Source organism: Chenopodium album, chromosome 13 (genome assembly GCF_948465745.1).
Source record: "Chenopodium album chromosome 13, dcCheAlbu1.1, whole genome shotgun sequence".
Lineage (NCBI taxonomy): Eukaryota > Viridiplantae > Streptophyta > Magnoliopsida > Caryophyllales > Amaranthaceae > Chenopodium > Chenopodium album.
In genome coordinates this window covers 9,025,823-9,053,128 of record NC_137846.1, presented here as the reverse complement: position 1 = coordinate 9,053,128, position 27,306 = coordinate 9,025,823, and the positions used below count along the sequence as shown (strand labels likewise).

Genomic DNA, 27,306 nt, shown 5'->3' with positions numbered 1-27,306 from the left:
TCCTTATATCTTTGTCTTTTTTCTCTCACATTGTCACGGTCACATATTTGAACCCTATCTCACTCTACTCCTTTTGTTCCCTCATCATCAGCTACTCCCTTACCTCCTCATCGCTCCCCTTATTTATCTTATATGGTTATTAAGATATTCACTTTTATAATTTATATTTTTGTCATGTCATTAAAAAGATATTATGTTGTATAACAGTCTTCTAAAAAAGATGTAATTGTCACGGCTTTTCTCTCCCTAGTATCCTTGAGGACCTCGATCTTTCTTTAACATCTTAGCCATCACAGTCACCTTTTTTTTTGCTCTCTTCCTTATTCCTTTCTCATTCTCTCCTTTACTGTTTCTCTTGATCCTTATTCTTCTCTCCTCCCCTCTCTCGCCCGCTCTCTATCTCTGTCACACTCTGAAATGGTTTTGAATTTTTTTTTTTGTAATCATAGTCCTACGCCCCACCCCCCCCCCCCCCCCAATGAAATGAAAACCCCTTGTATGGAATGGAAATTGAGCTAAATTCACATTAAATATTAAATGTACCGGTTCATGGAGAAAATTTCAGTCTAAGTGCATAAATAAACAATACTCGTACTATTTAATGGTTTTAACATTTTTAGTAATCGTAGTCCATCGCCCCTCGCCTCTCAATGAAATGGAAACCCCTTGAATGGAAATTGAGCTGAATTCACATTAAATATTAAATGCATCGGTTCAGGGAAAAATTTTCAGTCTAAGTGCATAAATTAACAATACCCAAATCCCAAAATTCAAAGTCACCAAAATAAATACCAAAAAAAAACATGATTAATGGACAAAACATAAATAAACAAAGTAAGATACCTCTCAAAGTATTCAAGGATACCAAAAACTGAAGGCCTGAAGAACAAGAAACTCGCCTAATGCTGCTTTTTCTCTGGCTGTTAGCCTTTTCACTTCAGCTCTAAACCTTTTCACCTCAGTTTCCATTTACTTCCCATCTTCCCTGGTTATTCTTTTCACGAATTAAGCAAAAATCATCTGAAAAAAACAATCATAATTGGATTTTTACATGAAAATAAATCCCGCTCAAAATAAGTGACCTTTGTATAATCAAATACTCCCTTTGTCCGTAAATGATAGTCTCTTATGGGCAAAAATCACGGGAATTAAGAAACTTAAATAAAAGTAGTAAAATTACATTGAAAAGATAAATTTAGTATGTAAAATAGTAGAGAGAGAAAATAATAAAAGTATATTGAAAAACAAAATTTACATGGGAAAGTTAAATTTGCACAAATATTGTTGTAATTGGAGGGAATTTTCATAAAAAAAAAATTGATATTAATAGTACTTGAAAAAAGCAAATGGGACTATCAATTTGGGACTAAAAATATGCCATAAGGGACTATCATTTGGGGACGGAGGGAGTACAATATTATAATCAATATAATAAAAAAAAAAAACTGATTAACCCAATATTATATGTTCCGTGACCTTTGTTCATTTCAACCCTCTTTTCCTCAAATATTATCAGTTCCTTGACATAACCCGATATGTACACTTTATAACACGTTTCTATTTTAAGTATAATTTATCTTTCAAACCCATATTTTTATTGTTTCAAGAAACTCATAACACAATTATTTCAATATCAAGCTCTTAAAACCACAATAAATTCTTCTTGCTTAAGAATAATAACATAATATAATCTTAACAAAAATCGTCCATTATAATTTTTCATAGCTTCAAGAATTAAAACCAATAATCTAAGCATATGCAAAGAAAAATGCTGAGTTCATGGTAATTTGATCAAACCTGACCAATGTATGAAGTGTAAATGAAAACATAAGACAACCTGGTGGAGATTCCCAAACATTTGCTGACCTTCCTGCACATTTAAGCAACAAGTATTATATCAGCAAGATTCACATTCCTTCGTTTGTTTAGATGAAACACTTTGATTTAATTAACATACTATATAATATCAATTTAATAGATTAAAATCGAAGAAGTAACACTGGAAATTCAATCACCCACATCACAAAAAGATTCAAATAAACCAAATTCAATAAATTCACAATCAAACTAATATGAAAAACAAATATGAAAAGAGAAACCTCCTGAATTCTTCAACAGTAGAGAAAGTGTAAATGGGTCAAATAGAGCTACCCCCAAGCAACTTGTTTCGAGTTAGCAGTAAGATTATCGAACCAAAAAGTCCAAGCATTCTCAAGAGGATGAATTGTTGCGATTGATTTGCTGGGTTTTACGGCATTTAAGTTGTCGTCGATAATCTTGGCTTACTCCAAATCATAATAGTTTTGTTTAATTCAACTTCAAATATCAAAAAATCAAAACCCTATAACCTTCGATTACGCTACTGTTGAAGATAATCAAACCCTAATTGCAGTATCAAAAGATAGAAACATACCTACAATAGAAAACGAAATCGAAAAGCCCTTACGCTTCAAAAATTATCCAAAAAGAAGATCAAAACCGAGATTTTTTTGTTGAAATTGCACAGAATCCAAGAGGAGGGAGAAGCAAGACTCATTTCTAGAAGCTTGTTCAGCAATGGCAACTATAGATGAGGTAGGAAAGAGAAGAGGTCAACAACAAATGTACACCAAGCAAAGAAGGAAGCAAATATGACAATTTTACCCCTGGAAAGTTGGTGCTTCAACATGAGAGGCAAAGGGCAGGGGCATAATTTCTCTGTTCCTAAGGAACAGTAAATTTGGAACTCATTTTGTGCTACAGTAGGGTGCTTGGGGACTTTTATAAGAGTTAAAGATATGTATGTAGTACTTAACAATTATTTCACTTGATATTACATATCTACATTTTTTTTTTTTTTTTTTTTTTTTTTTTCTTTTTTGACAGATTCATTTCTACTTTTTAAAAAACTTGATACAACTCTAATGAATCGACTTTTGACTTTTAACAATTACTTTGTATATCTTTAAAATACGTGTTTACTTATTTGTAATGTTAATTTTCTATTTTTGAACTCTTAAAAGGTACAATGGTACGAAAATGAAAAAAGTGAGACTAAGATCCTATTCTGACCGACTAAACTGAACGTGAATTGAAAATAATCTAAAAAGAACCGTTCTTAAAATGAAAAAAAAAATATACTCCTACTAGTCATTTCTTCAGTCTCCTATTTTTTTCTTCTGAAATCCTAACTTGCAAGAGAAAGATTGTGGCACTGATTAGTGAGCGTGTGAAAGATTGAAGGAGAAGATTACTCAGAAATACTACTATGAAATTTTTTATGAATTGCAGAGCTTGTTCTTCTGGTTATGGTGTTGCAACTTCTGTTTCTCTTGCCTTCTTCAATGGCGTCAAAGGTAATAGCCACCTTCTTCGTCTTCCTCATTATTCCTTCCTTAATTTCCGGCATTATTTCCCCAATCATACTCCTGCTACTAATTTAATTAATTTTGATAATGATCGTGAATTGTTTCTTCAATCTGTTAGAGAACAATGCAAATTAGGGTTTTCTGATGTCAAAATCCCCTTTCTCTCTTTAATCAAATGATTTCTTTACGCCCTCTTCCTTCTGTCATCGATTTCAATCAGCTTTTATCTGCAATTGTCAAATTGAAGCGCTTAAAACCACATTCCACCATTATTTCTCTCTATAGGAAGCTTGAATCGTATGGTATTCGACTCGATATGCATTCTATTGGTATTCTTGCCAATTGCTACTGTCATTTGGGTCGTATCGATTTCGGGTTTTCTCTCTTGGGTAAATTACTTAAGCTTGGCTATCCCATTGATTGTGTCATTTTTAATACCTTAATCAATGGCTATATCCACTGTAATAAGCTACCCCAAGCTGCTCATTTGTTGAATAAAATTGTCAAGCTTGGTTTCCAACCCGACTTAGTTATCTACAGCACTGTTGTCAAAGGGCTTTGTAGGATTGGCGAGAATGCGTCTGCTCTCAATTTTCTTAGAAAAATGCAATCTGGATGTCGCTGTAAACCTAACATTGTTATATAAAGCACTATTATCGATAGTCTTTGTAAGGACAGGCTGTTAGAAGAGGCCCTTTACCTTTTCTCCTCTATGAAAACTGAGGGCATTAAACCCGATGTTGTCACTTATACTACCTTGGTTCGAGGCCTCTACAATTCCGGCTTTGGGGAAAAGGCTCAGTGTGTGTTGACTGAGATGTTAGAGAGCAACATAGCACCAGATGTTCTGACCTACAGCATGCTGGTTGACATGTTTTGTAAAGATGGGTGTGTTGATCAAGCACAGTCCATACTAAAGCACATGATTGAGAGTGGTGTGGCTCCAAACATCCTTACTTATAGTGCATTATTTGATGGTTATTGTTTGCGTGGTCAGATGGAAGATGCAGAGAACCTACTTGAGCTCATGTCCAAAAATGGTTGTGAACCTGACCTTATAAGTTTCAGCACTATGATTAATGGATATTGCAAGGCTAAAAACATTGACAAGGCCTTAAACATTCTCCAAGAGATGTTTCGGAAAGGGATAACCCCTGATGTTGTTACCTATACCACTCTTATTGATGGGCTGTGCACAGCCAATAGACTCCCACTTGTCCATAAGCTGTTCAAAGAAATGCGAGCATATGGAATTGCTCCAAATGTCATCACCTATGCTTCCTTGCTTGACTGCCTTTGCAAAACTGCACAGCTTGATGAGGCGGTGATAGTGCTTGAAGAAATGGAGGATAATGGTGTTAAGCCAAATGTTTCCATCTACATTATCCTGATGAACAACTTGTGTGAGGCTGGACAACTTGAAGATGCGGCAAATTTCTTCTCTGATCTCGTTTCAAAGGATTTGCAACCTAATATTAGAACATACAATATAATGATCAAAGGCTTCTGCAAGAAAGGACTCATGAGTGAAGTTGCTCAAGTGTTGAGGATAATGGAGGAAGATAGTTGTCCCCCTGATGATCGAACCTATAATATTATCATCAGAGGATATATTCTCAATAATGACTTGTAAAATGCATTTTACTATTGTGATATTATGACGGGCAAGAAGTTTGAAGCTGATGCAGACACTTTTTCATTATTTGTCGACCTCATGTCTTCTGGTAACTTAAGTGATTCGTCAAAGGACTTGCTTCGGAAGTTTATCAGTTGAATTGTTGTTCAGATGATTGCAGGCTTGCAAAGATTCATACTCGTAATATGTTCTATGGTTCATTGATGGTTTTTGGTGTTTCTTTTGGACTTTTTATCGAAATATTTCTGTTTGCAGATTATGTCACTTCTGCTCTGTAATAGTTGAAATAAGTTGAATACACTTATATTATTGAAGTTTGGAACTCTTATATCTTCCCTAAAGTGGAGAAATAATCTTAACTTAAAATCTTAAATGACATCTCAATCAATTAATGCTATCATGAAACAAACCTAGCAACAAATTTCTTTTTGATGGTACCCCAACTCTCTTGGTTCTTATTGTCGCTCTTTCATTTACCATTCCTAAGGATGTAGTAGGTTGAACCTTTAAACTATCAAGCTTAACCTTTTTGTTTCCTATTCCAACTAAAAACGGTTATATTTTCACACATGACAAAATCATGTTATAAAGTTAGGAGTAAATTCTTAATCTTATGTGGAAGACTTCCTAGTGCAGTTGTCTAGAAGTCGCCTCGCATCCTTACCCTCGGCATTGCTTGTCAAGTGTCCTATGATAGGAGCCGCCTAATTAAACACTTAACCCTACCATATTAAAGAAATAAAAAATCTTAAACTTAATATATGTCGTCCTAAAAGTTTCATTTATCAATTTCCATTAAATATCCTTGGCGATTTCTGGACTTTGGAGATGCCATTAAAGTTGGACGCTTCAACCTTCCAAATCGCAAAGAAATGATGCAGGAAGAACCCAACAAAGACGACGAAGAAGGACCCAGTTCCTCTACCTCGAACCCGAACCCGAACCCGAACCCATGTCCCATGTCCCATCTGCCTCGGACTCATTACTCAAGACTCCTATTTGGATCGCTGCTTCCGTATGCTTCTTCTCTCTTTCTCAAATTCTGCATAATTTCATCATTAGGGTTTGATTTCCGGCAAATTTCAATCAATTATTTTGAAAAAAAAATCAATCTTTTATTCAATTAAATTCGTTATGCTTAATGGGTAATTAAGTTAAGCTAATGGGTATAAAATTATTTGTGAATTTGCAGATAAATTTTGTTACAATTGCATAATTCGTTGGACTCAAGTAGTTTCAAGCAGGCCTTCTTCGTTGCGCCAACCATCCTCCGTTAAGTGCCCTTTATGCAAGGTCCTTATTCACCTTCTTTATTACGCAGTAAAATTCTTCTTTAATCAGTTTTTGTTTCTTTTATAATGGAAGAAAATTATTTAATTGAGTAATTCTGCACTGAAGATCAACCCAATCATTGTAGAAACCTGTTCGGGTTCGAATCGATGAATAGAAATTCATTGCTACTTTTGATGTTGAATTGCTTGTGATCAGTTACATAACTTACATTGAGCTACATTTTTGGGATACTATGTTTAAATTTTGGGGCTGCTACGTTTTGTGGGTGTTAGTGTTTGTTTGGGGTTCTATTCAAGTAGAAGCTTGTGATTTTGCAGTGGTGATTGTTAGTTTGTTGCAAAGAATATGAGTTTATCTCAGGTTTTACTTTCAATATTGATTACGAGTATATGTTACTTCCTCCATCTCACTGAATAGGACACATTCGGTTAGAGGTCATGTCTGTGGAATTTATATTGAAATGGTTCCTGATAATATGTACTTACAAATATTGAGGATAAACATCTTATTATGGTAGCATAGATCAAATCATAAAAAAAGAGTAGTAATATGGGAAAGTATATGAAGTATACTTGCTAGATACGAAAAGTTGCCTTCTTTTTGGGAGTTGGAACATCCCTTAATAGAAAATTGGCTTGTATAAGTGGGATGAAGGGAATACTAAATACCCCTTAAAACATAGTTGGTGGCAATACACTTGTATCAACCTCAAGATTGACAACAATTGACTACCTATGTGTAAAGAGTGATGAGTGAGTTGGTTTACATACCAATTACAAAAATTTTGGTTCTGATACAAGAACAGTAAGTTTGGATCCCACCATTGATGAGATCTAGGTAGATCGAGTTGTATAAAACCTGAGTGAAGATGTTTTCTGAATGACCTGTCACCTGTGTGAAGATGTTTTTGATAATGGCAATTAGTTATAGAAGTTGTGGAATGGAGTCTCTTATATGATTTCCCCTCCTATTTTATGTGTTTCAGGGAACACTTCTTAATTCTTACCAAGAGGTTATCATAATGATGTGCTCTGAAGTTGTCATATCACTCATATGGTTTTATCAATTGACTCTAGACATTTAAGTGATATTTGTGTAATCTGCACCTATCATTTCTTTAGTCAGTCTTTACTAATTTTTCAGTTCTGCTGATCATTTTTAATTTATTAACTTTACAGACCGAAAATATTTCAATCATCTATGGATATGATGGAAGTACATTTCAACGGCATTATATTGACCAAAATAATGGTAATAGGTATTTGAGAGAGGTTGCATTATATTGGATTGCTAATGTGTCTGACACTTTGAAAGAAGCCATATGCTAATTTATCTTAATTTATTCTATTTCCTCGATGCCATGCAGACAATGCAGTGCCTTCTTTTCAAAGGATCACAAGTATAGACTACAGTGTTACTACACCGAATCAGAATCAGGTCTTTTAAGTGATGCATTTAAAGTGGAACGCTATTGGAAGTCACACAAGTATCTTCAGCCCAACAGCTGGCTTGAGAAATGGTTGAAAAGGGAGTTACAAGCTCTCTTACAGGTGCCCCCTTACTCTCTATTTCTTATTCATTGGCTCCTAGTTGTGCTGGATTTTGAATATATTTTCTTTGTTTATATTCTATTTCTGAACTTGACAAGGAAAACAAAAAATACAAGTAAATTATGTCACTTGTAAGTTGTGACTCAAGTCTTTTTTTTTTTTTTTTTTTTTGCTGTAAATACTATTTGTGTACTTGCATGAAGCTATAAGGTATCCTATTGGCCATTTTTTGTAGGAAGAGGATGTTGAAATCATAATGCATCACATACTCGGGGTGATTGAGTCATTTTCAAGAAGGTAACCTTCAGCAATCTTTGATAATTTTTTATTTTTTTATAAGCTGATCAGTAATGAAGGTGCATATTTTCTAGTTATTGGCTTATTGCTCAGATACTACTGTATAGATTAGTAAATTTAGTTTTGCCATTACCATGCATATGTTCAGCTATCATCCCAAAGGAAAAACACATTCCCTGCATCAAAAGCAAGAAGAATTTAAGATATTAGTTGTTGATGCCGCATTGCCTTTCCTTACGGCTAGAACTAAGCGGTTTGCTGATGAACTGGAGTTATTTCTCGCCTCAGGTCTAACTGTCGAGGCCTATGATAGAGCTTATAGAAAGTGTTTAGGTTGGAAGAAGCCTGAGGAAACCACGGAGGATGATGAACAAACTAGCACTGAGCGTGAACCAATAGCTCCATACCTATATTTTTTTGACGATGACTCAGATGAGGCGGATTGGACAGAAGATAAACATTAATAGCACTTGGCTATTTTATGTAACTCAACCAGTTTTCTCTGCTATTTTGTGATGCAGAAATACATATCTTCTTTTACAACTAGTTTTATTTTTTTCTTTTTGTTATGCTATTGTGCAGTTTAATTGGTTAGTTGTATCATTGTACGATTTGAAGATGAACTTTTGGATTTTCGCTTTTATTGTTCAATATAGAAACTCTGTAATATCCTTTGAGGTTTTGATTGCTTGGCCATTCTTCTGCTTTTCCTTCCGTTAGTATCTGTTATTATTTCCATAGAAATAGAACATTACTGCCCTTTCACTTGGAGTTACCAGATACTATGCAATTTGGATGCATATAGTATGACCATTTGAGGCATACAGTCTATATTGATGTGCAAAATTTGTTTGGTTTTAGTTATAACTAATTAAAATTCTACTATTAACATGACAATTAATCATAATGAATGAGCGTGTTTTTACTTATATGACACTTGTCATTCATCAATTCTTAAACTTCCTTAATTTGAGTCTTTTTTAAAAGATCCTTAATTTGTGTTCTAGTAGAATACTTCAAGTGAATTGCTATTAAGTCTAGAGATGGGCATGGGCCGTGTCGGCCCGCGGGCGACATGAGCCCTACATGAGATTGGCCCGCCAGCGGCACGACACGGCACGGTGACCGAGGAGTGGGTTGTGCGCTGTACCGTGAATATGATTCCAAGAATCCGACACGAATTCACGGGCGGCACGATAGTTTGGCCTGCCAGCACGGCCCGACATGGCCATAAAATAACATAAATAATAATAAAGAACTAAAATAATAAAAAGAACAACAATAATATAATAATAAAAAAACATAAACATAATTAATAAAATTATTTAAATAGTATATCAATTTTAAAAGTTGATAAAAAAAAATATTATGAGCGGCCCGGTGCTCGGCACGGCCCGCCAGGCACGTGGACTGTGCCGTGCCGTGGGCTCGGGTGTGCTAAATGGTTGCTTGGCACAGCACGACACGCCAAGATGCAGACACGGCACAGCACGACATGAACCACCACCAGGTATGACACGTTGCCCACCTCTACTATTAACATTGTTTTGACCATTTTTTGTATGGGAATAATGTTTTTCAGCTAATTTCCCAAAATAATCTCAACATTTCATTTTACCGTTGATAAAGGATTAAGTCTAAGTTCAAAGATATGCTCAATAAAAAATTAAAAGTATATGAACAGTTATGACTTTGTCATCTTAGTGGTCGTTTGGTTGAATATAAAAAGTGTAATTTCATTTATTGTTTTTATTAAGTTTTCTCATTCAAAATCATTTCTTATGATGTGCATTAGGTGCATATATGTTGTTTGATTGATTATGTTTGGATCGGAGAACCTCATTAATTGTTTGAATGAATGATATCTGTTTTGTATTTTCTTTTGGGTAAAGTACATGTTTGAACTCTCATAAACAACACACATGTGAGTGCAAGTGCCATCGACTTGTCGCACGTTAAAGAACGAAAATAAGTTCATCACTTTATAGTCTTAGACTCTCCTATAACTAATTGGTTTAATTTATAAGTGATCGAACTCTCTTTCTCCGGGTTTCATTAACTCAACAGGTTATTGTGGCCCAGACTCATTTTCATTTCTCAAGTACATAAGTGCACATAATCTACACAATCTTTCAAAGTATTCCACTGATTTATACTTGTATATCCTTTTGTGGTACATCAGCCATTTGACTTGATTGCCTGAGTGCACTATCCAGTTCTTCCCAAAGAGAGAGAGAGAGAGAGATGGAGTCTGACAATGGAGCTTTCATGGAGAAGTTCACACTACCTCCATCTTCTTCTTCTGGGGACCTTCCTTTATCTGGTCTCACTTTTGCTGTCAAAGATATGTTAGTAATTCTACCCTCTTGCTTCAATTTCAATTCTTTTTCCTCCAATTTTTTGATGATTAATTCTTTTTACCCAGGTTCAATTTTATTACTCTAAATTTTGGGTCTTTATTTCATAAATTATATGAATTCCATTTGATAATTATAATTGCAATTTATTTAAGACTATGTTTGTTGTACTTGTGAATTTGCAATTGTAACTTCCCATTTGGTAATTTTCTTGGAATGAACCCGATTATTTAATGTGCCCAAGAATTGAGCACATTTGATTGTATAAAATATTTGTAGTTTGCTATTATTTTCAATTTATTTTTGAAATTAAGATAAAGTTTGTGTTTTGGAAGAACAGATTTGATATGGAAGGGTTAGTAACTGGGTTTGGGAATCCTGATTGGGCAAGAACTCATACAAAAGCCAATTCCACTGCTCCTGCAGTTTTGGCTCTTTTAAGGGCTGGTGCTACTTGTGTTGGTAAAACAGTAATGGATGAAATGGCTTACAGGTTAGTTTTTTCGATTATCGAGTCATGATGATTATAATCTATCTGATTAAGCAATTGGGTTTTTATATGTAATTTATTGTGAGGTTGTATATGTTAACTGTTAAGCATAGTATGTGGAAATATTTCAGTTGGATGTACTTTTGAAGAGAACTTTTCCTTAATTCTTGGCTTATTTGATTGTTAAATGTCTTCCTGTGAACATGGTTAAATGTAGATTTTTCGGCCGGTCTATTGTTTCATTGAATCATTGGCTAGTGGATTGAATTCTCTCTGATGAAGTGTGATGGTATAACAATTACCAAATACATTAGCAATAATCCTTGTTACATAAAGAGTTGAATTTTCAGCAGAATTCAAATTTGAGCTAATTCTTTACAATGAACTTGCCACCGGATATTACTCACTGCCATGATAGTTTACATTTTTGTCAAAAAGCCAAATAAATCATTCTCGAACATTCTGGGAGCCTTCTGGGGCTAACAATTTGGAACTGCTTTACTGTTAATGTTCTTTCCATTCCAAAAAAGTATGCCACTTTTCCTAAAAACTTGTAAAAACAGGCCTTGTAGTTCTAGTATAATCCCAACACAATATTTTTCATTTTATGCAATCAATCTTTGTCCTCTGGTTCTTTAGTGCTTTTCAAATCATAACTTGAGGATACTTGTGGATTCATTTCTTTTATTTATTCAAATGAGATTCATGTGAAAATTTGAGATGGATTATATTTTTGACCGCAATAGAGTATAGCGATCCATGACTACATGTGTATGCAAAGATATTACACAGCCACGGACCTTTTAGTGATTTTACCTTTTAATGGACATTTAGGGTCAGAGCCTCAAAGATCCTGTGATGAGTTTCAATGGCCAGCCTTCTTTCCTTTTATCATTATCTACAAGATGTATATGATTAAATGCTAAACAATTCACTGCCAATTTCTTTGGCAGCATAAATGGAGAAAACATTCATTATGGTACCCCTAAGAACCCATGTGCAGCAGATCGTATTCCTGGAGGATCTTCTAGTGGTTCTGCTGTTGCAGTTGGTGCAAACATCGTAGATCTTTCTTTGGGTGTGACAAAGTTCTCTGTTTAAAACAATACAATTGCCTTTTAAAAGTGCTATGATTTATTACAAGTCAGCGACCATTAATCTGTAGTTCTTTCACCTCTTTAGGTACTGACACTGGAGGAAGTGTAAGAGTCCCAGCAGCATTCTGTAAAATATATGGAATTCGGCCTTCACATGGGGTTGTCTCTGTTGATGGTGTTGTTCCTATGGCACAGAGTTTTGATACAGTCGGTAAAGATTCGACTATGTGATAAGTCATGCAAAATGCAATAGTGCACTATATACGTCTTGAAAGGAAAGGTTTAATTTTGTGGTAGAGTAGTACAAGATGCCAAAATGCATGAACTACATCAACAGATTCAATCGACAATATGACGTCTAATATGGCGATACCTACACTTTCTGTTAAGCATGTTTATAATTGTGATCATCACTCATGAGATACTGCAATTACATGCGTGTTGAATTACATCACGTTTATTGAAAATTAAGCTATATCTCAGGATGGTTTGCAAGGGATCCATCAATCTTGAAGAAAGTAGGGAATGTGTTACTTCCGCCCCTTGATCCACATCTTGTGAGCCCTAGTCCAATTATAATTGCTGAAGATTGCTTCAAGCTTCTAAACATCCCAATTGATAGAGTAAAACAAGTTCTAGTGAAGTCCGTGGAGAAAGTCTTTGGAGGTTAGTCATCTGGTTTTTGTACAGAGTTGCATATTAGGTTCAGCTATTTTTCAGTATTTAGTTCTTTCTATCAAATTGAATTCATGCTCTGCAAAAGCTAGCCATATGATCTCATGTCAGCAGGAATTATTGTTTCTATATCGATGAGTAAAATCTTCAGTAGTAAACCAATTGTTTGAACTTCTTTAACCATTATTTTCAGGTCAGGTTCTGAAGTATATGGACCTTGGGGACTATGTAGAGGAAAATGTTTCTAGTCTGAAGCATTTCATGGGCCAAGATGGTGATACAAAAGAATACAGCATACCATCTTTGGTTGCCCTTTCAAGTGCCATGCGAATACTACAAAGGTACAACTAGCTAGTAAATTGGTCCAGTACTAATTTTATCAAGTATGGAGTAGTTGATTGCAGTATGTTACCATTATCTTGCCATATAATCATACTGTTTCAGAGGCCGACTTTTTATTCAATTTTTATCGAAGTGTAGGCATGAGTTTAAGATTAATCATGGCGAATGGGTCTCTTCCATTAAACCTAATTTGGGGCCAGGACTAAAGGAGCGAATTTGGGAAGCCGTGTTGTCTAATGATGACAAAATCGACATTTTCCACTCTATCAAGACTGAATTGCGAATGGCACTTACTTCTCTCCTGGGGGTAATCTCTATGACTAGTTATCAATAATTCCATCCTTCATTTTAGTAGCTTAACCTCAGACTTCAATTTTTGCCAACATATTGGTGAATGCTTTAGCTCCTCCTCATCATATTTTGGTCCTCCACTAGTTCACTATTTCCTTTTTCTCCTTTGACTTTTAGCATTGCTAATAGATTTGTACTCTATCTGTAGAATGCTGGTATCCTTGCAATCCCAACTGTTCCTGGTCCACCACCAAAATTGCAGACTCGGCCGTCTACATTAGAAACTTTCCGAGCTAGAGCTTTTAGCTTACTCTCCATTGCTGGAGTATCTGGATTTTGTCAGGTGCTACCTCTATCATAAGCAAAGACAAGGCATCAAAATCTTCGTTCATTTGTTTGTCTCCTCTAACTTCCCATTTTCATGACTAGAATATCCCTTTCTTTTGCAGGTAAGTATACCATTAGGATTGTATGACGGTCTTCCTGTGTCTGTATCTCTGTTAGCTAAACACGGTTCAGATATGTTCCTACTCAATCTTGTGGAGACTCTGTGTGAAACTCTGAAGGAACATGTCGATGCTAATGTAAATTTGAACTTGTGAATCCTAGTTTGATTTGGGAATTGGGATATATAATGTCCTTTTCTCAACATCTTCATTGTACACCATGATCAGTCTTTGCCAAAATGTATCTGAAATGGCTAATAATGAACTCATTAGAGGGTATTGATTCCATTGTCTGAACTAGAGTTGGCAATTCCATTGAATGCCTTATTTTCGTGATTGTTTCTCAAATCATACTCAAAATTAACATAAATAACTATGTAATTCTTTGTATCATTGATGGATTGATTATGTGTGGTCTGAGTAGGTTTATGTTGCCTTGTTGAGTGTCCCTGATTTTCATTTATTAGTACACCAACAACGCTGAAAGTTCTTATATGCGTCTGGCTGTCTGCCCGTATTAGTAGGTATTATTCTGCTCTTTTTTTTTTTTTTTTTTTTTTTTTTTTAAAATCAGAAAGAAATATCAAATCAGCAAAATATAGCCACCTTAATGCAGCTATCTATCTATACTTGTACTCGGGTGTATGTAAAAAACAACGAGGGCTGCCCAGTTAATATAGCATATTAACAAAATATGTCAATATAGTGGCAAAGTTGCAATTATGATGGGTTGCTGCTATTATTTTATTGTTATTCCATCTATTTGTTGAGCTGGCAGGTAACTTCACTGTAGGAACAAAAGTTAACGTTTGTTTTGAATTCGGTTAGGCCTGATATTTCGTATTGTCAAACTCAATGGAACCCCGTTCTGTAAAACTCTTTCTTCTTCCTCTCTCCAGTGTCAGCTCTCGTATTTGGTCTTCAGCGTACTGGAGTGATTTCGGAAAAAAAATTCTGAGCTTATTTGGTGCCGAAGATCTGAAATTGAGCAAATGTTATGCTATCAACCTTATTGTGAATTCAAATGTCTTTACACATACTTGTTCTGCCCACCCATAATCTGTCAGAGTGATTACTACTTGCATTATTTTGCTTTGTCTTTACACTTGTTCAAATGCCTTGACTTCTACCTATACGAGTACTGGATGGTTGTTTGGCTCAAATAACCAATGTGTGTAGTGCAGTGAAGGTCTGACTCCATGAAACGCTAGCATTGGTAGCATTCAAAACTTCAAAGTCATACAATTACACATGCAATAAACCAAATTAAAGAAACACAATTCATCCTGTAGCACAAAAAAAAAAAAAAATGTTGTATCATTTGCATACATTCAAATAGTGACTCAATTACACTGTAGGGCTGTAGCATTAAATTGTCCGACACCAATTCAATTAACCCATCTAATACAAATAAAGATGCAAATAACACAATCAATCACCAAATTATTTAACTATAATCGCTGCAACAATAGTATCACCAACTAATTAAAGTATAATCAGCTGCCTACTTGAAATTATAACACATTCCTTCGTCGCCGCAAACGGCACAGTGCTCAGTCGCTGCGCAACCACGTTGTGAAAACCCTAACTTGATAATTCGCAGTCGCCGCAACTCCACAAACATAGCAACCTGGCAAAGTTCCGACACAACTGTTATTTGAATAGACCAGAATTCAAATTTAGATCTAACGCCCACTATTGATGCTGGATTCAATACGAATTGAGACTACAACAGATCCTGCACCTTCTTGTGGAGGCTAGTCAGGAGAACGGAACAACAACCAGAGCGCAACGGAATTTGTTTACGGAACGGGACTGTGACAATAAGGAGGAGTTAACGTCAGTTAAGTGGAAGTTAAAGGTCCTGACCCGTTATTACAATTGTGCCCTTACTAAAGACGCGAAAAAGTCAAGTATACCCCCATATAAACGTGCTCTGTTAATATGCTATATTAACAAGGATTTTCTAACTCCGAGGGCTGCCCAGTTAATATAGCATATTAACAAAATATGTCAATATAGTGGCAAAGTTGCAATTATGATGGGTTGCTGCTATTATTTTATTGTTATTCCATCTATTTGTTGAGCTGGCAGGTAACTTCACTGTAGGAACAAAAGTTAACGTTTGTTTTGAATTCGGTTAGGCCTGATATTTCGTATTGTCAAACTCAATGGAACCCCGTTCTGTAAAACTCTTTCTTCTTCCTCTCTCCAGTGTCAGCTCTCGTATTTGGTCTTCAGCGTACTGGAGTGATTTCGGAAAAAAAATTCTGAGCTTATTTGGTGCCGAAGATCTGAAATTGAGCAAATGTTATGCTATCAACCTTATTGTGAATTCAAATGTCTTTACACATACTTGTTCTGCCCACCCATAATCTGTCAGAGTGATTACTACTTGCATTATTTTGCTTTGTCTTTACACTTGTTCAAATGCCTTGACTTCTACCTATACGAGTACTGGATGGTTGTTTGGCTCAAATAACCAATGTGTGTAGTGCAGTGAAGGTCTGACTCCATGAAACGCTAGCATTGGTAGCATTCAAAACTTCAAAGTCATACAATTACACATGCAATAAACCAAATTAAAGAAACACAATTCATCCTGTAGCACAAAAAAAAAAAAAATGTTGTATCATTTGCATACATTCAAATAGTGACTCAATTACACTGTAGGGCTGTAGCATTAAATTGTCCGACACCAATTCAATTAACCCATCTAATACAAATAAAGATGCAAATAACACAATCAATCACCAAATTATTTAACTATAATCGCTGCAACAATAGTATCACCAACTAATTAAAGTATAATCAGCTGCCTACTTGAAATTATAACACATTCCTTCGTCGCCGCAAACGGCACAGTGCTCAGTCGCTGCGCAACCACGTTGTGAAAACCCTAACTTGATAATTCGCAGTCGCCGCAACTCCACAAACATAGCAACCTGGCAAAGTTCCGACACAACTGTTATTTGAATAGACCAGAATTCAAATTTAGATCTAACGCCCACTATTGATGCTGGATTCAATACGAATTGAGACTACAACAGATCCTGCACCTTCTTGTGGAGGCTAGTCAGGAGAACGGAACAACAACCAGAGCGCAACGGAATTTGTTTACGGAACGGGACTGTGACAATAAGGAGGAGTTAACGTCAGTTAAGTGGAAGTTAAAGGTCCTGACCCGTTATTACAATTGTGCCCTTACTAAAGACGCGAAAAAGTCAAGTATACCCCCATATAAACGTGCTCTGTTAATATGCTATATTAACAAGGATTTTCTAACTCCGAGGGCTGCCCAGTTAATATAGCATATTAACAAAATATGTCAATATAGTGGCAAAGTTGCAATTATGATGGGTTGCTGCTATTATTTTATTGTTATTCCATCTATTTATTGAGCTGGCAGGTAACTTCACTGTAGGAACAAAAGTTAACGTTTGTTTTGAATTCGGTTAGGCCTGATATTTCGTATTGTCAAACTCAATGGAACCCCGTTCTGTAAAACTCTTTCTTCTTCCTCTCTCCAGTGTCAGCTCTCGTATTTGGTCTTCAGCGTACTGGAGTGATTTCGGAAAAAAAATTCTGAGCTTATTTGGTGCTGAAGATCTGAAATTGAGCAAATGTTATGCTATCAACCTTATTGTGAATTCAAATGTCTTTACACATACTTGTTCTGCCCACCCATAATCTGTCAGAGTGATTACTACTTGCATTATTTTGCTTTGTCTTTACACTTGTTCAAATGCCTTGACTTCTACCTATACGAGTACTGGATGGTTGTTTGGCTCAAATAACCAATGTGTGTAGTGCAGTGAAGGTCTGACTCCATGAAACGCTAGCATTGGTAGCATTCAAAACTTCAAAGTCATACAATTACACATGCAATAAACCAAATTAAAGAAACACAATTCATCCTGTAGCACAAAAAAAAAAAATGTTGTATCATTTGCATACATTCAAATAGTGACTCAATTACACTGTAGGGCTGTAGCATTAAATTGTCCGACACCAATTCAATTAACCCATCTAATACAAATAAAGATGCAAATAACACAATCAATCACCAAATTATTTAACTATAATCGCTGCAACAATAGTATCACCAACTAATTAAAGTATAATCAGCTGCCTACTTGAAATTATAACACATTCCTTCGTCGCCGCAAACGGCACAGTGCTCAGTCGCTGCGCAACCACGTTGTGAAAACCCTAACTTGATAATTCGCAGTCGCCGCAACTCCACAAACATAGCAACCTGGCAAAGTTCCGACACAACTGTTATTTGAATAGACCAGAATTCAAATTTAGATCTAACGCCCACTATTGATGCTGGATTCAATACGAATTGAGACTACAACAGATCCTGCACCTTCTTATGGAGGCTAGTCAGGAGAACGGAACAACAACCAGAGCGCAACGGAATTTGTTTACGGAACGGGACTGTGACAATAAGGAGGAGTTAACGTCAGTTAAGTGGAAGTTAAAGGTCCTGACCCGTTATTACAATTGTGCCCTTACTAAAGACGCGAAAAAGTCAAGTATACCCCCATATAAACGTGCTATGTTAATATGCTATATTAACAAGGATTTTCTAACTCCCTTTAATTCGTGAAAATCTACCGTTTTAATTCCATTTGTTTTGTAAAGTTCTTTCGACTTTTACTTGACTCCTTAGTCACCCAACTGAATGCTTGTTTCTTCTTCCTTCCTAAATCTTACTCATTGGTCAAAAAAGAGGACTATAATAGTCACATAATGGCACAACTAGTTAGAAAAAACTTCAAGAATAGAGTTTTTTTTTTTTTTTTTTTTTTTTTTTTTTTTTTTTTTTTCGGGAAGTAAAAGGACATGGGCCGCACGGCCCATATGAATTATACTTCGTATGATATTTGGGTGAAAAGTCAAAACCCAAACGTAAACATTAGGACGTGGGTCCCACTTGATGTTAACTCGTGGTGCACGAGGAGAAGGGCCGTGCAGCGTGTTTGGCTCGCCATTTATGAAAAAATGTCCATTGTTTTTGGATTTGTTTCGATTTATCAACATGTGAGATTTGTAAATTAGATATTAAATATATCATGACATCTAAAACATCTTATTTATGTACTATTATCAAAGAAAATTGAATTACAATATTAGGTAGCTAGTTGAAATTCATTTACTAGGTAGGCAATCTTAGACTAATCAAATATCCTAGCAAATCCAAAGTTCAATCCAATAATAATTTTCTCATATTTTTTTGAAATCAAATAAGATACAACATGTCCACTTTAAAAGGTATAAATTTCAGATAATATCAATTTAGAAATAATAATATAGATTACAACTACTCCATCTAATCGCAAATTAAAGTCTCATTTCACCTTAATCTGTTTATATATCCCTATTTTAATCAATCAAATCAAAATTTCCATTTACATTCACTTTAACCAATCAAACCTCACAATTCTATTAATACCACCATCTTATTATTTTATTCACTTTCAACTAGAAATGAAAAGAGTATTACCTTATAATAGTCTAATACAAAGTAGTTCATACTCATATAATCTTAAAGAAAATAAGATGAATCAAACAAAGCCTTACGACGCACTCGAGAATCGAGACCCTCACCCCCAATGCAAATAATCCTCGTGGGTAGAGCTGTCAAAAACCGACCCGAACTGGTGAATCCAAACCGTTTCGAACTGTTCCGAAAAGGAACCGAACCGCTATGAACCTGTTATTTTAAAACCATAAACCGACCCGACCCGTTTTTTTAAAACCTGAAACTGAACCGATCCGAATGTTTGAGAACCGTTAATGAACCGTACCCATTATCAAGCCGAACTGATACAACCCGAAACCGAGAACAATCCGAACCGAGTACTTCCGAACCCGATAGCAACCCGACCCATTGTAAACCGAAACCGATTAAACCCGACTAAAACCCGACAAACCCAAATCGTTTACAACCTGTAACTTAAAGCCGAACACTATATTGTATTAAAAAAATCTAAAAGCTAACTCTAGATTTGTTATTATTATTTGATCCTGAAAATCTTTATACAGAAAAGGGACTTAATTAAAGCTATTGGAATAACTAATTATAGAATGTTGAAGATATACTAGGATATATACGTTAACGTAACCCGTTCAAAACTGGCAAAACCAGTTGTCAAACCGACTAAGTTCAACTCGAGCCAATTATGACCTGAACCGATTGCAACCCGACCCGATTAGGACCCGATATGTTTTGACCCATAACCCGCTTTAAACAGACAAACACCGTTTTTAAACCGACCGACTTTAACCCGAACCGATTATGACCCGAACCAGTTATAACCCAACCCGATTAGAATCCGACCCGAAAAGAAATTGTAATAAAAACAAACCTAACCGAACCGACCCGAAATTATTTAAAACCGATCCGAACTAACCCGATAATAATTCCAACCCGTTAAAAACCGATCCGTTGTAAACCGAAAACCGATAAACCGAACCAAAAACCGAACCGCAAAACCGATTGACACCCCTACTCGTGGGAAATATTTTGCATATATAGTTAGCACAAAAAACGACTCCCAACAACCATCACACCTTGACACACCCCCCTCTCTCTCTCTCTAAATCAGAGTGAAAGAGATGGGTAGAATGGAGGTCAGAGCCAGAGCTCCCGGAAAAATCATCCTCGCCGGAGAATACGCCGTCGTTCATGGATCCACCGCCGTCGCCGCCTCCATTAATCTCTACACTTCCGTATCTATTCTCTTTTCCCACGGTAACATTTTCCCCTCTCTCCTCTTTCTGATTTCTGCTTGTTCATGATTTCAATTCAGTAATTTTGACATAAAATGTGCTTCTCTTTGTTTGATTTTGATCAAGTTTATGTTTTTTGAATTGGGTCAATTAGTTCTTGGATAATGTGTATTTGGGTAGTTGGATTTAGATTAGTGTGATTGTAATGGTAAATTGCTCATTGTATTGATTCAAGCTTTTTGATAATGAGTAGGGAAATGAGTTTTTCTAGTTAATTGTGTTTGAAAATTGAAAGTTAGCTTTAATGATGGATTTTGGGTGGAATTGTAACTAGAGAATGTATAGTTAAAATGGTTGTTGGAAAGTATAATTATGTGATAGGATAACTTTGGAGTGATTTGTTTTCAAGTGATTTACGCTTAATAGCGATGGAAAATCTGTGAAAACTAAGGGCTCGTTCGTTATCATTGATTACTAACTAGCTATATGCCTATATGGCATGCCCAAAATTGGAAAAAAAAAAAAAAAAAAAAATTGTTTTGAAACTTTGAAGAAATTCTGATAATGCACATGATCAAGGGGTGAAGTTATTGTCATAATGAGACATATTAAAACTAATGTCTCGATTTGAAAATCCAAGGAAATTATGATTTTGAACCAGGGAATTGATGGTGGTGGCATGTATGAATTGCCATATGCTAGGTGGTATTGAAGTGATTTCTAGTCATCATTTTGCAATGTTTGTGATGCCTTATTGATTTCATTCTTGGACTTTTGAGCAGTTCAAAAACATCCGAACCTTCATCGTTATGAAAAGAATACTCCGTAAAAATAATTCTTTTTCATTGGTTCTTTTGGGCAATGAACTACCAAAGAGCTTTTGTGACAAAAGCCTTGCTTTTCAGTTGTTGCTACTGCCTTTTGTTCAATTTGCTGTCAATACATAGATATTAAAGGGCTCTTTTTTTTTATTTTTATTTTTTATTTTTTATTTTTTATTATTATTTAGCTGTCCTGATTTTGTACAGAAATAGGTGATACGCTTAAGCTTGAGCTCAATGACATGGAACTAGAGTTTTCCTGGCCAATAGGAAGAATCAAAGAAGTACTTCCAGGTTTTGACAGCCCTTCACCTTCGACACCCTTATCTTGTTCATCAGAAACCCTTAAGTCAATGGCACCACTCTATGAAGGGCAAAATATTCCAGAGGCAAAAATAACATTGACTTCTGGAGTGTTGGCCTTTATCTGGCTATACACCAACACCCAAGGGTAGTGCTGGGCACGTGCCGTGCCGGGCCTGCCGTGGGCCGTGCCTAGGCGGGCCTGGTACAGTGTCGTGCCGGGCCTGGCACGGCCCACGGTGGAGGCGGGCCGTGCCGTGCCGGGCCTGCCTTCAAGCATCCCTGTCCACGGCACGGCACGGCCCACCGTGCCGGTCGTGCCGTGCCGGGCCGCCCGTCGTGCCGGCCACCGTGCCGGCCCACGGTGGAGGCGGGCCGTGCCGGCCCACGGGCCACGGCTTACCCTTTTTTCTTTTTTTTTTTTAAAAAAAAAAATTAAAAAAAACTTTAAAAAAACTTGAATTTTTTTTATGAAAGAAAAAATTGAATTGAATAATTATACAATTTAATATTTGAATATAATAATTATTAAATTTTTTATGGAGTTAAGTTATATTAAATATTGTTTAAATTATATTAATATTTATTGTTCATTCATAATTTACTATATATCATATTATTCATATAACTATATAAGTATTAGACAAAAATTAAATAACAATATAACATATTCCATAAAATTAAAAGTTGAAAAAATTCATTCATAAAAATTTATTAAGTAAAAGATAATATGAAGTACAAGTGTACAACTAACAATAATTGATGAATAACTTATTTTGTTATTTTATTATACGGCTAATGTTAATAGAGTACATAGCCAACATAGGATATACTAACATTTTCACTAATTAATAGAGTACATAGGAAATACTAGAATTTTCGCTAATTAATATTAATTCTCGAGTTGTTGGTAATCTTCAATCAAGGTCTTCATTATCTTCTTCGTCTTCATCTTCGGCTTCATGTTCACTAGCTAATGCGGAGGAGCTAGTTGAACCAGAACGATCGGAACCATCGATGTTGTCGTTGGCCGTAAAAGTACGATCTTGGATGCGTTCTTGGGCATCCATCCAATCCTTCAAGCAAACACACATTTCTAGTGTTTCGGGCTTCAAACTTGTTCTTCTATCGTCTAGAACCCTTCCCGAAGCACTAAAAGCTCGTTCCGAGGCAACGGAGGAGGCTTGGATGCTGAAAATATCACGTGCCATTGCCGCCAAAATTGGATGCTTTGTGCTTTGGGATTTCCACCAATCTAGGATGTCCATCCCCAACCTCGAATCTTCGTCCAAGCCTTTCATGAAGTCGTAGTTTAAGTACATTTGCAACTCCGAAACATCGCTTTGTGTTCGCCTTGATGATGATCCACTACCTGAAAACTTAGATAACATGTTAGCAGCTTGGGCCGCCAAACTTTTGCCCGTTTTACTTACGCTTTTGGATGTTTGAGAAGGGGCAAAATGAGTGACGGTTCCATATTTAGATTCATAAACTCTATATAACTCAAAAAATTTATCTTTCACATGATTTTTATATTGTTCGACACCATCACCGAGTTGCATGCATTCATAGTAAATATCAATTAGCATAAATGTGCCATCATACTTTGATCTAGGATCTAAAATAGAAGCAAACATATAAACCATAGGAAGCTTAGTGTAATATTTACGCCATTTAGCCTCCATTTGTGGAACATAATCATTGTAATCTTGTTGTGATCGATGTTCATAAAGAAGTTGAGCAAATAAACATGCATTTTGAAGGAAAGAATGAATGCAAGGAACATAAACAGAAGAAAAACAGTGAGTCATACTATATAATAATTGTAAAAATTGCATATATTTTTCACAATTATCCCAATCGGAGTCTGCTATCATGAATTGTGGATACTTATTATTGTAAAACAATGAAAATGGAACTCTATACGAAAGTGCCTGACTCAACATGTCATAGGTGGAGTTCCACCTAGTTGGACAATCCGTTTTAATTCTAATAGGCTTTATCTTATTTTGCTTAAGATATCGCCTCCATTCCTGATACCTACTGCTAGAAGACATAATAGACAAAACAGCATTTCGAATTTTGGAATAGTATGGACCAATTGCTTCTTGTCCATCCTTAACACACAAGTTTAAAACATGACAAATGCATCTAATATGTAATGCATCTCCATCCATTATGACATTATGCAAGTTTGGTTTAATTAGATTAGCACTAGCTGTCATGGATGTTGCATTATCAAACGTCATGGACATGATTTTGTCCCTAAGACAATATTCATCAAGAGCACTCATAATACAATTAGAAATATTAAAGGCCGTATGGGGGTATTCAAGCAATTTGAAATAAAATAGAAATTAGTTTTTATGTAATTAAGTAGTTCCAAGTATACAATAATAATAATAATAATAATAATAATAATAATAATAATAATAATAATAATAATAATAATAACAACAATAATAATAACAATAACAATAACAAATTAAAATAAAGTTGAGTTAGATCTTACAACGACGCTTCAACGCTTTCCCAAATTTATAATTTCTCGAATTTATAATTTCCCGAAATTATAATTTCCCGAATGTAAATATAACAAAGTATTTTTTTTTTTTTTTGGTAGTAGACTAATAATATTAAAAATGTAAAATTTATAAGAGAATAAGAGATTAAGAAATATTAAGAGATTATAATTTATAAATTATAATATATGAGAATAATGAGATTATGAGAATAAGAGAGTAAGAGAATGAGATGAGAAGTTGAGTTGTGGAAAGAATTGGAAGTTTAGGGTGGTATTTATAGGTGAAAATATAGCCGTTTATAGCCGTTTATGGCCGTTTATGGCCGTTGGAGGGAAAACACAACCAGCCTTATAGCCGTTAGCCCGCGGGCCGTGCCTGCGGGCCGTGCCTGCGGGCCGTGCCTGCGGGCCGTGCCTGCGGGCTATTGGCCGGGCTCGTGCCGTGCCGGGCTGTTTTTTGGTTTTTTTTAACCGCAGCCCGCACGAGGCACGAGGGGCGTGCCATCGTGCCGGGCCGGGCCTGCCGGCGGGCCGTGCCGTGCCGGGCCATCCTCGTGCCGTGCCCGGGCCGCCCGCGTGCTGACCCGGCCCACGCCCAGCTTTACCCAAGGGTATGTTTGTGATATTGTCCCTTACTCCTCCAATCATATGTTGCTGAAGAAAGCCGCATTCTTAGATGCAAATCCATGCAATCAATATTGTTGTGCTGTTTTTACCCTACATTTAGTTTTGTTAAGCAGTTTATATCTACCAATGGTTGAATTCTCAACTTATATTTGTATTGTAGGTACAAACCTGCAACAGTGACTGTGACATCTGAACTTCCTCTAGGTGCAGGCTTGGGTTCATCTGCTGCATTCTGTGTAGCACTTTCAGGTGCCCTTCTTGCATTGTCAGAATCTTGTGAGCTTGACTATAGTCAGCAAGGTTGGGTAGCTTTGAAAAATAGCGAGCTTGACCTGGTAAACAAATGGGCTTTTGAAGGCGAAAAGATAATTCACGGAAGACCATCTGGCATTGACAATACAGTAAGCACCTATGGTATGTCATCCTATTCCGTAGATTCTTGCAATGCCAATCTTATGTTTCTTTTAAATTTCTATCAAAAGGCATTGAGGTAATTTTCTCTTGATATGATATTATCCTTGGTTCTTAAAACTGTCTTATAGGAGTAATAAGGATGACTTATCTTTTTACCTTTTTATGTCTCACAATAAGTTACTCTAAAACTACCTTACCAAAGACTGGCTCTTGATATTATGTTATTTTAATGTTCTATGAAGTACAAGGTTGTGTCTTACAAACCAACATGCTTGACAAAGGTGTGAGGTATCCTTATATGGGTAGTCTATTACTAATACATGCTATGGCCTGCCATTGGTTGTTGGGTTTTGAATATTAAGTGTCCCAACCGCACATTAAGACTGAAATTGCCCTTCTTTCAATTCCCTCTACATTAATATGTCACCTGTATTGAAGGAATTAAATAAAGCAACAATACCTAAATAAGACAGGCATCTCATTGTCAGTATGTTGTGCAGTTACTCAAATGTTCAGGAAATGACTCAACTGTGTTTAACAAACCAAAACTAGTACCATACATCAAAATTTGATACATTTACAATGTATAAAAGTAAAACCAATACAATATCCTTTACTTTTGTTAAGTATATATCTTGAACACCAATTTGAAATTTAGAAAACATTGAGGCACCATCTTGACATCCTGGTCTTACTATTAGTACTCAGATCTTCTATGGCCTGTTTTGTGCATTATAGACATACTCTCTGAGTCTGGAGATGACTGAACATCCAGTGATATGTTATGCAGGAAATATGATACAATTCAGGTCAGGTGAAATCACAAGGCTCAAGGCGAATACACCATTAAAGATGCTAATTACAAATACTAAGGTAGGGAGAAACACAAAAGCACTAGTTGCTGGTGTGTCAGAAAGGACACTGCGCCACCCTGAGGCAATGGCTTCTGTTTTTAAAGCTGTTGACTCCATCAGCAAGGATTTGTCTGATATCATACAAACGCCGGCTCTTGATGACATTGCAGCCACTGAAAAGGAAGAAAAGGTGGAAGAACTAATGGAGATGAACCAAGGATTGCTTCAGTGTATGGGAGTGAGCCATACTACAATAGAGACGGTTCTCCATACAACGCTTAAATACAAGCTACGTTCCAAGCTGACTGGAGCTGGTGGCGGAGGCTGTGTACTGACACTATTGCCAACGAGTATCCTTTTTAAATATTATAATGTCTTGATTTTCATCTATACTTACACTTAACTTATATACTGATGAAATGCCACCCAAATTAAGTCGAATTCATGCTAGGGATGGTTACCCTTACAATTAATTTCTATACAGAATTAATGTCCTTTTCCTTGACCCATATAATTCAGTTCTGTCTAGCATTGTGGTGGATAAAGTGGTTGCTGAGTTAGAATCCTGCGGCTTCCAATGCTTCATTGCTGGAATTGGTGGCAATGGCTTGGAGGTTTGCTTCAACGATAATGCCCAGAATTGAGCAGTTCATTCTCAGGAGCTATTGTGAGTCTTAACATTGTTGTTGACTGATTCTGATTGTACCAATTTAAGTCATTTTTTTCCCACTGTACCATATGTTGTACATTAATTCCATTATTGTAGCTGCCATGCTCATTTTTTATTTCATTGCATCGAAATTCTCTTTAATCCTTTAAATTTGAGAATCTCGATGTAGGTATCAAAAACTTGAGTAGCTTGAAGATGTAAAATTATCGTTGTTTTCAGCCTTTCAATTTTATCGTGGAAAGAATTGTTATGTGATGTTGGAAGACCATCAAATTTGTTTATTTTTTAGTTTCATTTGAGTGGTGCAATGCTTAAATTCCTTATGTACAAGTTGTTTTGCCCCAATTACATGTTGCATGAGGCCCTAAATCGTCTAAACAATTGTTGCTAAATTATGGACACTAAGCTTAAACAACATGTACTTGGAAAACAATATGTTATATTTTGTGGGAATGAAAATTTTATTGATAGATGAAACATAAGCTTTTATTACCATAATAATGTACTTTTTTGGTACAAAAACATTTAAAG

General features: G+C 35.9%; 3 protein-coding genes and 1 pseudogene across 4 annotated transcripts; all 4 read left to right on the top strand.

The window, feature by feature from the left end:
• Window positions 1-3,148: 3,148 nt before the first annotated feature.
• LOC145576239 (uncharacterized) lies at window positions 3,149-5,642 on the top strand (annotated as a pseudogene).
• Window positions 5,643-5,859: 217 nt separating this feature from the next.
• On the top strand, window positions 5,860-8,805 carry LOC145576238 (uncharacterized; the record flags this gene model as incomplete). Its single annotated transcript, XM_081634023.1, has 6 exons — window positions 5,860-5,998; window positions 6,176-6,276; window positions 7,455-7,534; window positions 7,652-7,826; window positions 8,062-8,123; window positions 8,272-8,805. Coding segments are annotated over 6 exons (873 nt in total), but the record flags the coding sequence as incomplete, so codon positions are not given.
• Window positions 8,806-10,257: 1,452 nt separating this feature from the next.
• On the top strand, window positions 10,258-14,172 carry LOC145576237 (amidase 1-like). The gene is made up of 9 exons (XM_081634022.1): window positions 10,258-10,471; window positions 10,821-10,973; window positions 11,924-12,048; window positions 12,153-12,278; window positions 12,551-12,733; window positions 12,936-13,083; window positions 13,223-13,391; window positions 13,584-13,718; window positions 13,825-14,172. The coding sequence occupies exons 1-9, from the start codon at window positions 10,368-10,370 to the stop codon at window positions 13,975-13,977; spliced, it is 1,296 nt and encodes a 431-aa protein (XP_081490148.1). The 5' UTR covers window positions 10,258-10,367; the 3' UTR covers window positions 13,978-14,172.
• A 6,211-nt stretch (window positions 14,173-20,383) lies between these two features.
• Window positions 20,384-27,002, top strand: LOC145576236 (mevalonate kinase-like). 2 transcript variants are annotated; one of them, XM_081634021.1, is made up of 5 exons: window positions 20,384-20,584; window positions 21,597-21,834; window positions 24,998-25,251; window positions 26,042-26,455; window positions 26,625-27,002. In XM_081634021.1, exons 1-5 carry the CDS (start codon window positions 20,449-20,451, stop codon window positions 26,747-26,749), a joined length of 1,167 nt encoding a protein of 388 aa, XP_081490147.1. In that variant the 5' UTR covers window positions 20,384-20,448; the 3' UTR covers window positions 26,750-27,002. The 2 variants fall into 2 exon arrangements, with proteins under 2 accessions (XP_081490147.1, XP_081490146.1); XM_081634020.1 differs by having other exon boundaries at window positions 21,591-21,834.
• Window positions 27,003-27,306: the final 304 nt, after the last annotated feature.

What these genes read in the sequence shown, in the direction of transcription:
- LOC145576236 (XM_081634020.1), top strand. Translation starts at nt 20,449, where the DNA reads ATGGGTAGAATGGAGGTCAGAGCCAGAGCTCCCGGAAAAATCATCCTC. An exon ending in ATCTATTCTCTTTTCCCACG is followed by an intron (nt 20,585 to 21,590) that starts GTAACATTTTCC and finishes GATTTTGTACAG; the next exon opens with AAATAGGTGATACGCTTAAG. An exon ending in ACTGACACTATTGCCAACGA is followed by an intron (nt 26,456 to 26,624) that starts GTATCCTTTTTA and finishes CATATAATTCAG; the next exon opens with TTCTGTCTAGCATTGTGGTG.
- LOC145576237 (XM_081634022.1), top strand. Translation starts at nt 10,368, where the DNA reads ATGGAGTCTGACAATGGAGCTTTCATGGAGAAGTTCACACTACCTCCA. An exon ending in GCCATGCGAATACTACAAAG is followed by an intron (nt 13,084 to 13,222) that starts GTACAACTAGCT and finishes ATCGAAGTGTAG; the next exon opens with GCATGAGTTTAAGATTAATC. An exon ending in GAGTATCTGGATTTTGTCAG is followed by an intron (nt 13,719 to 13,824) that starts GTGCTACCTCTA and finishes TTTCTTTTGCAG; the next exon opens with GTAAGTATACCATTAGGATT.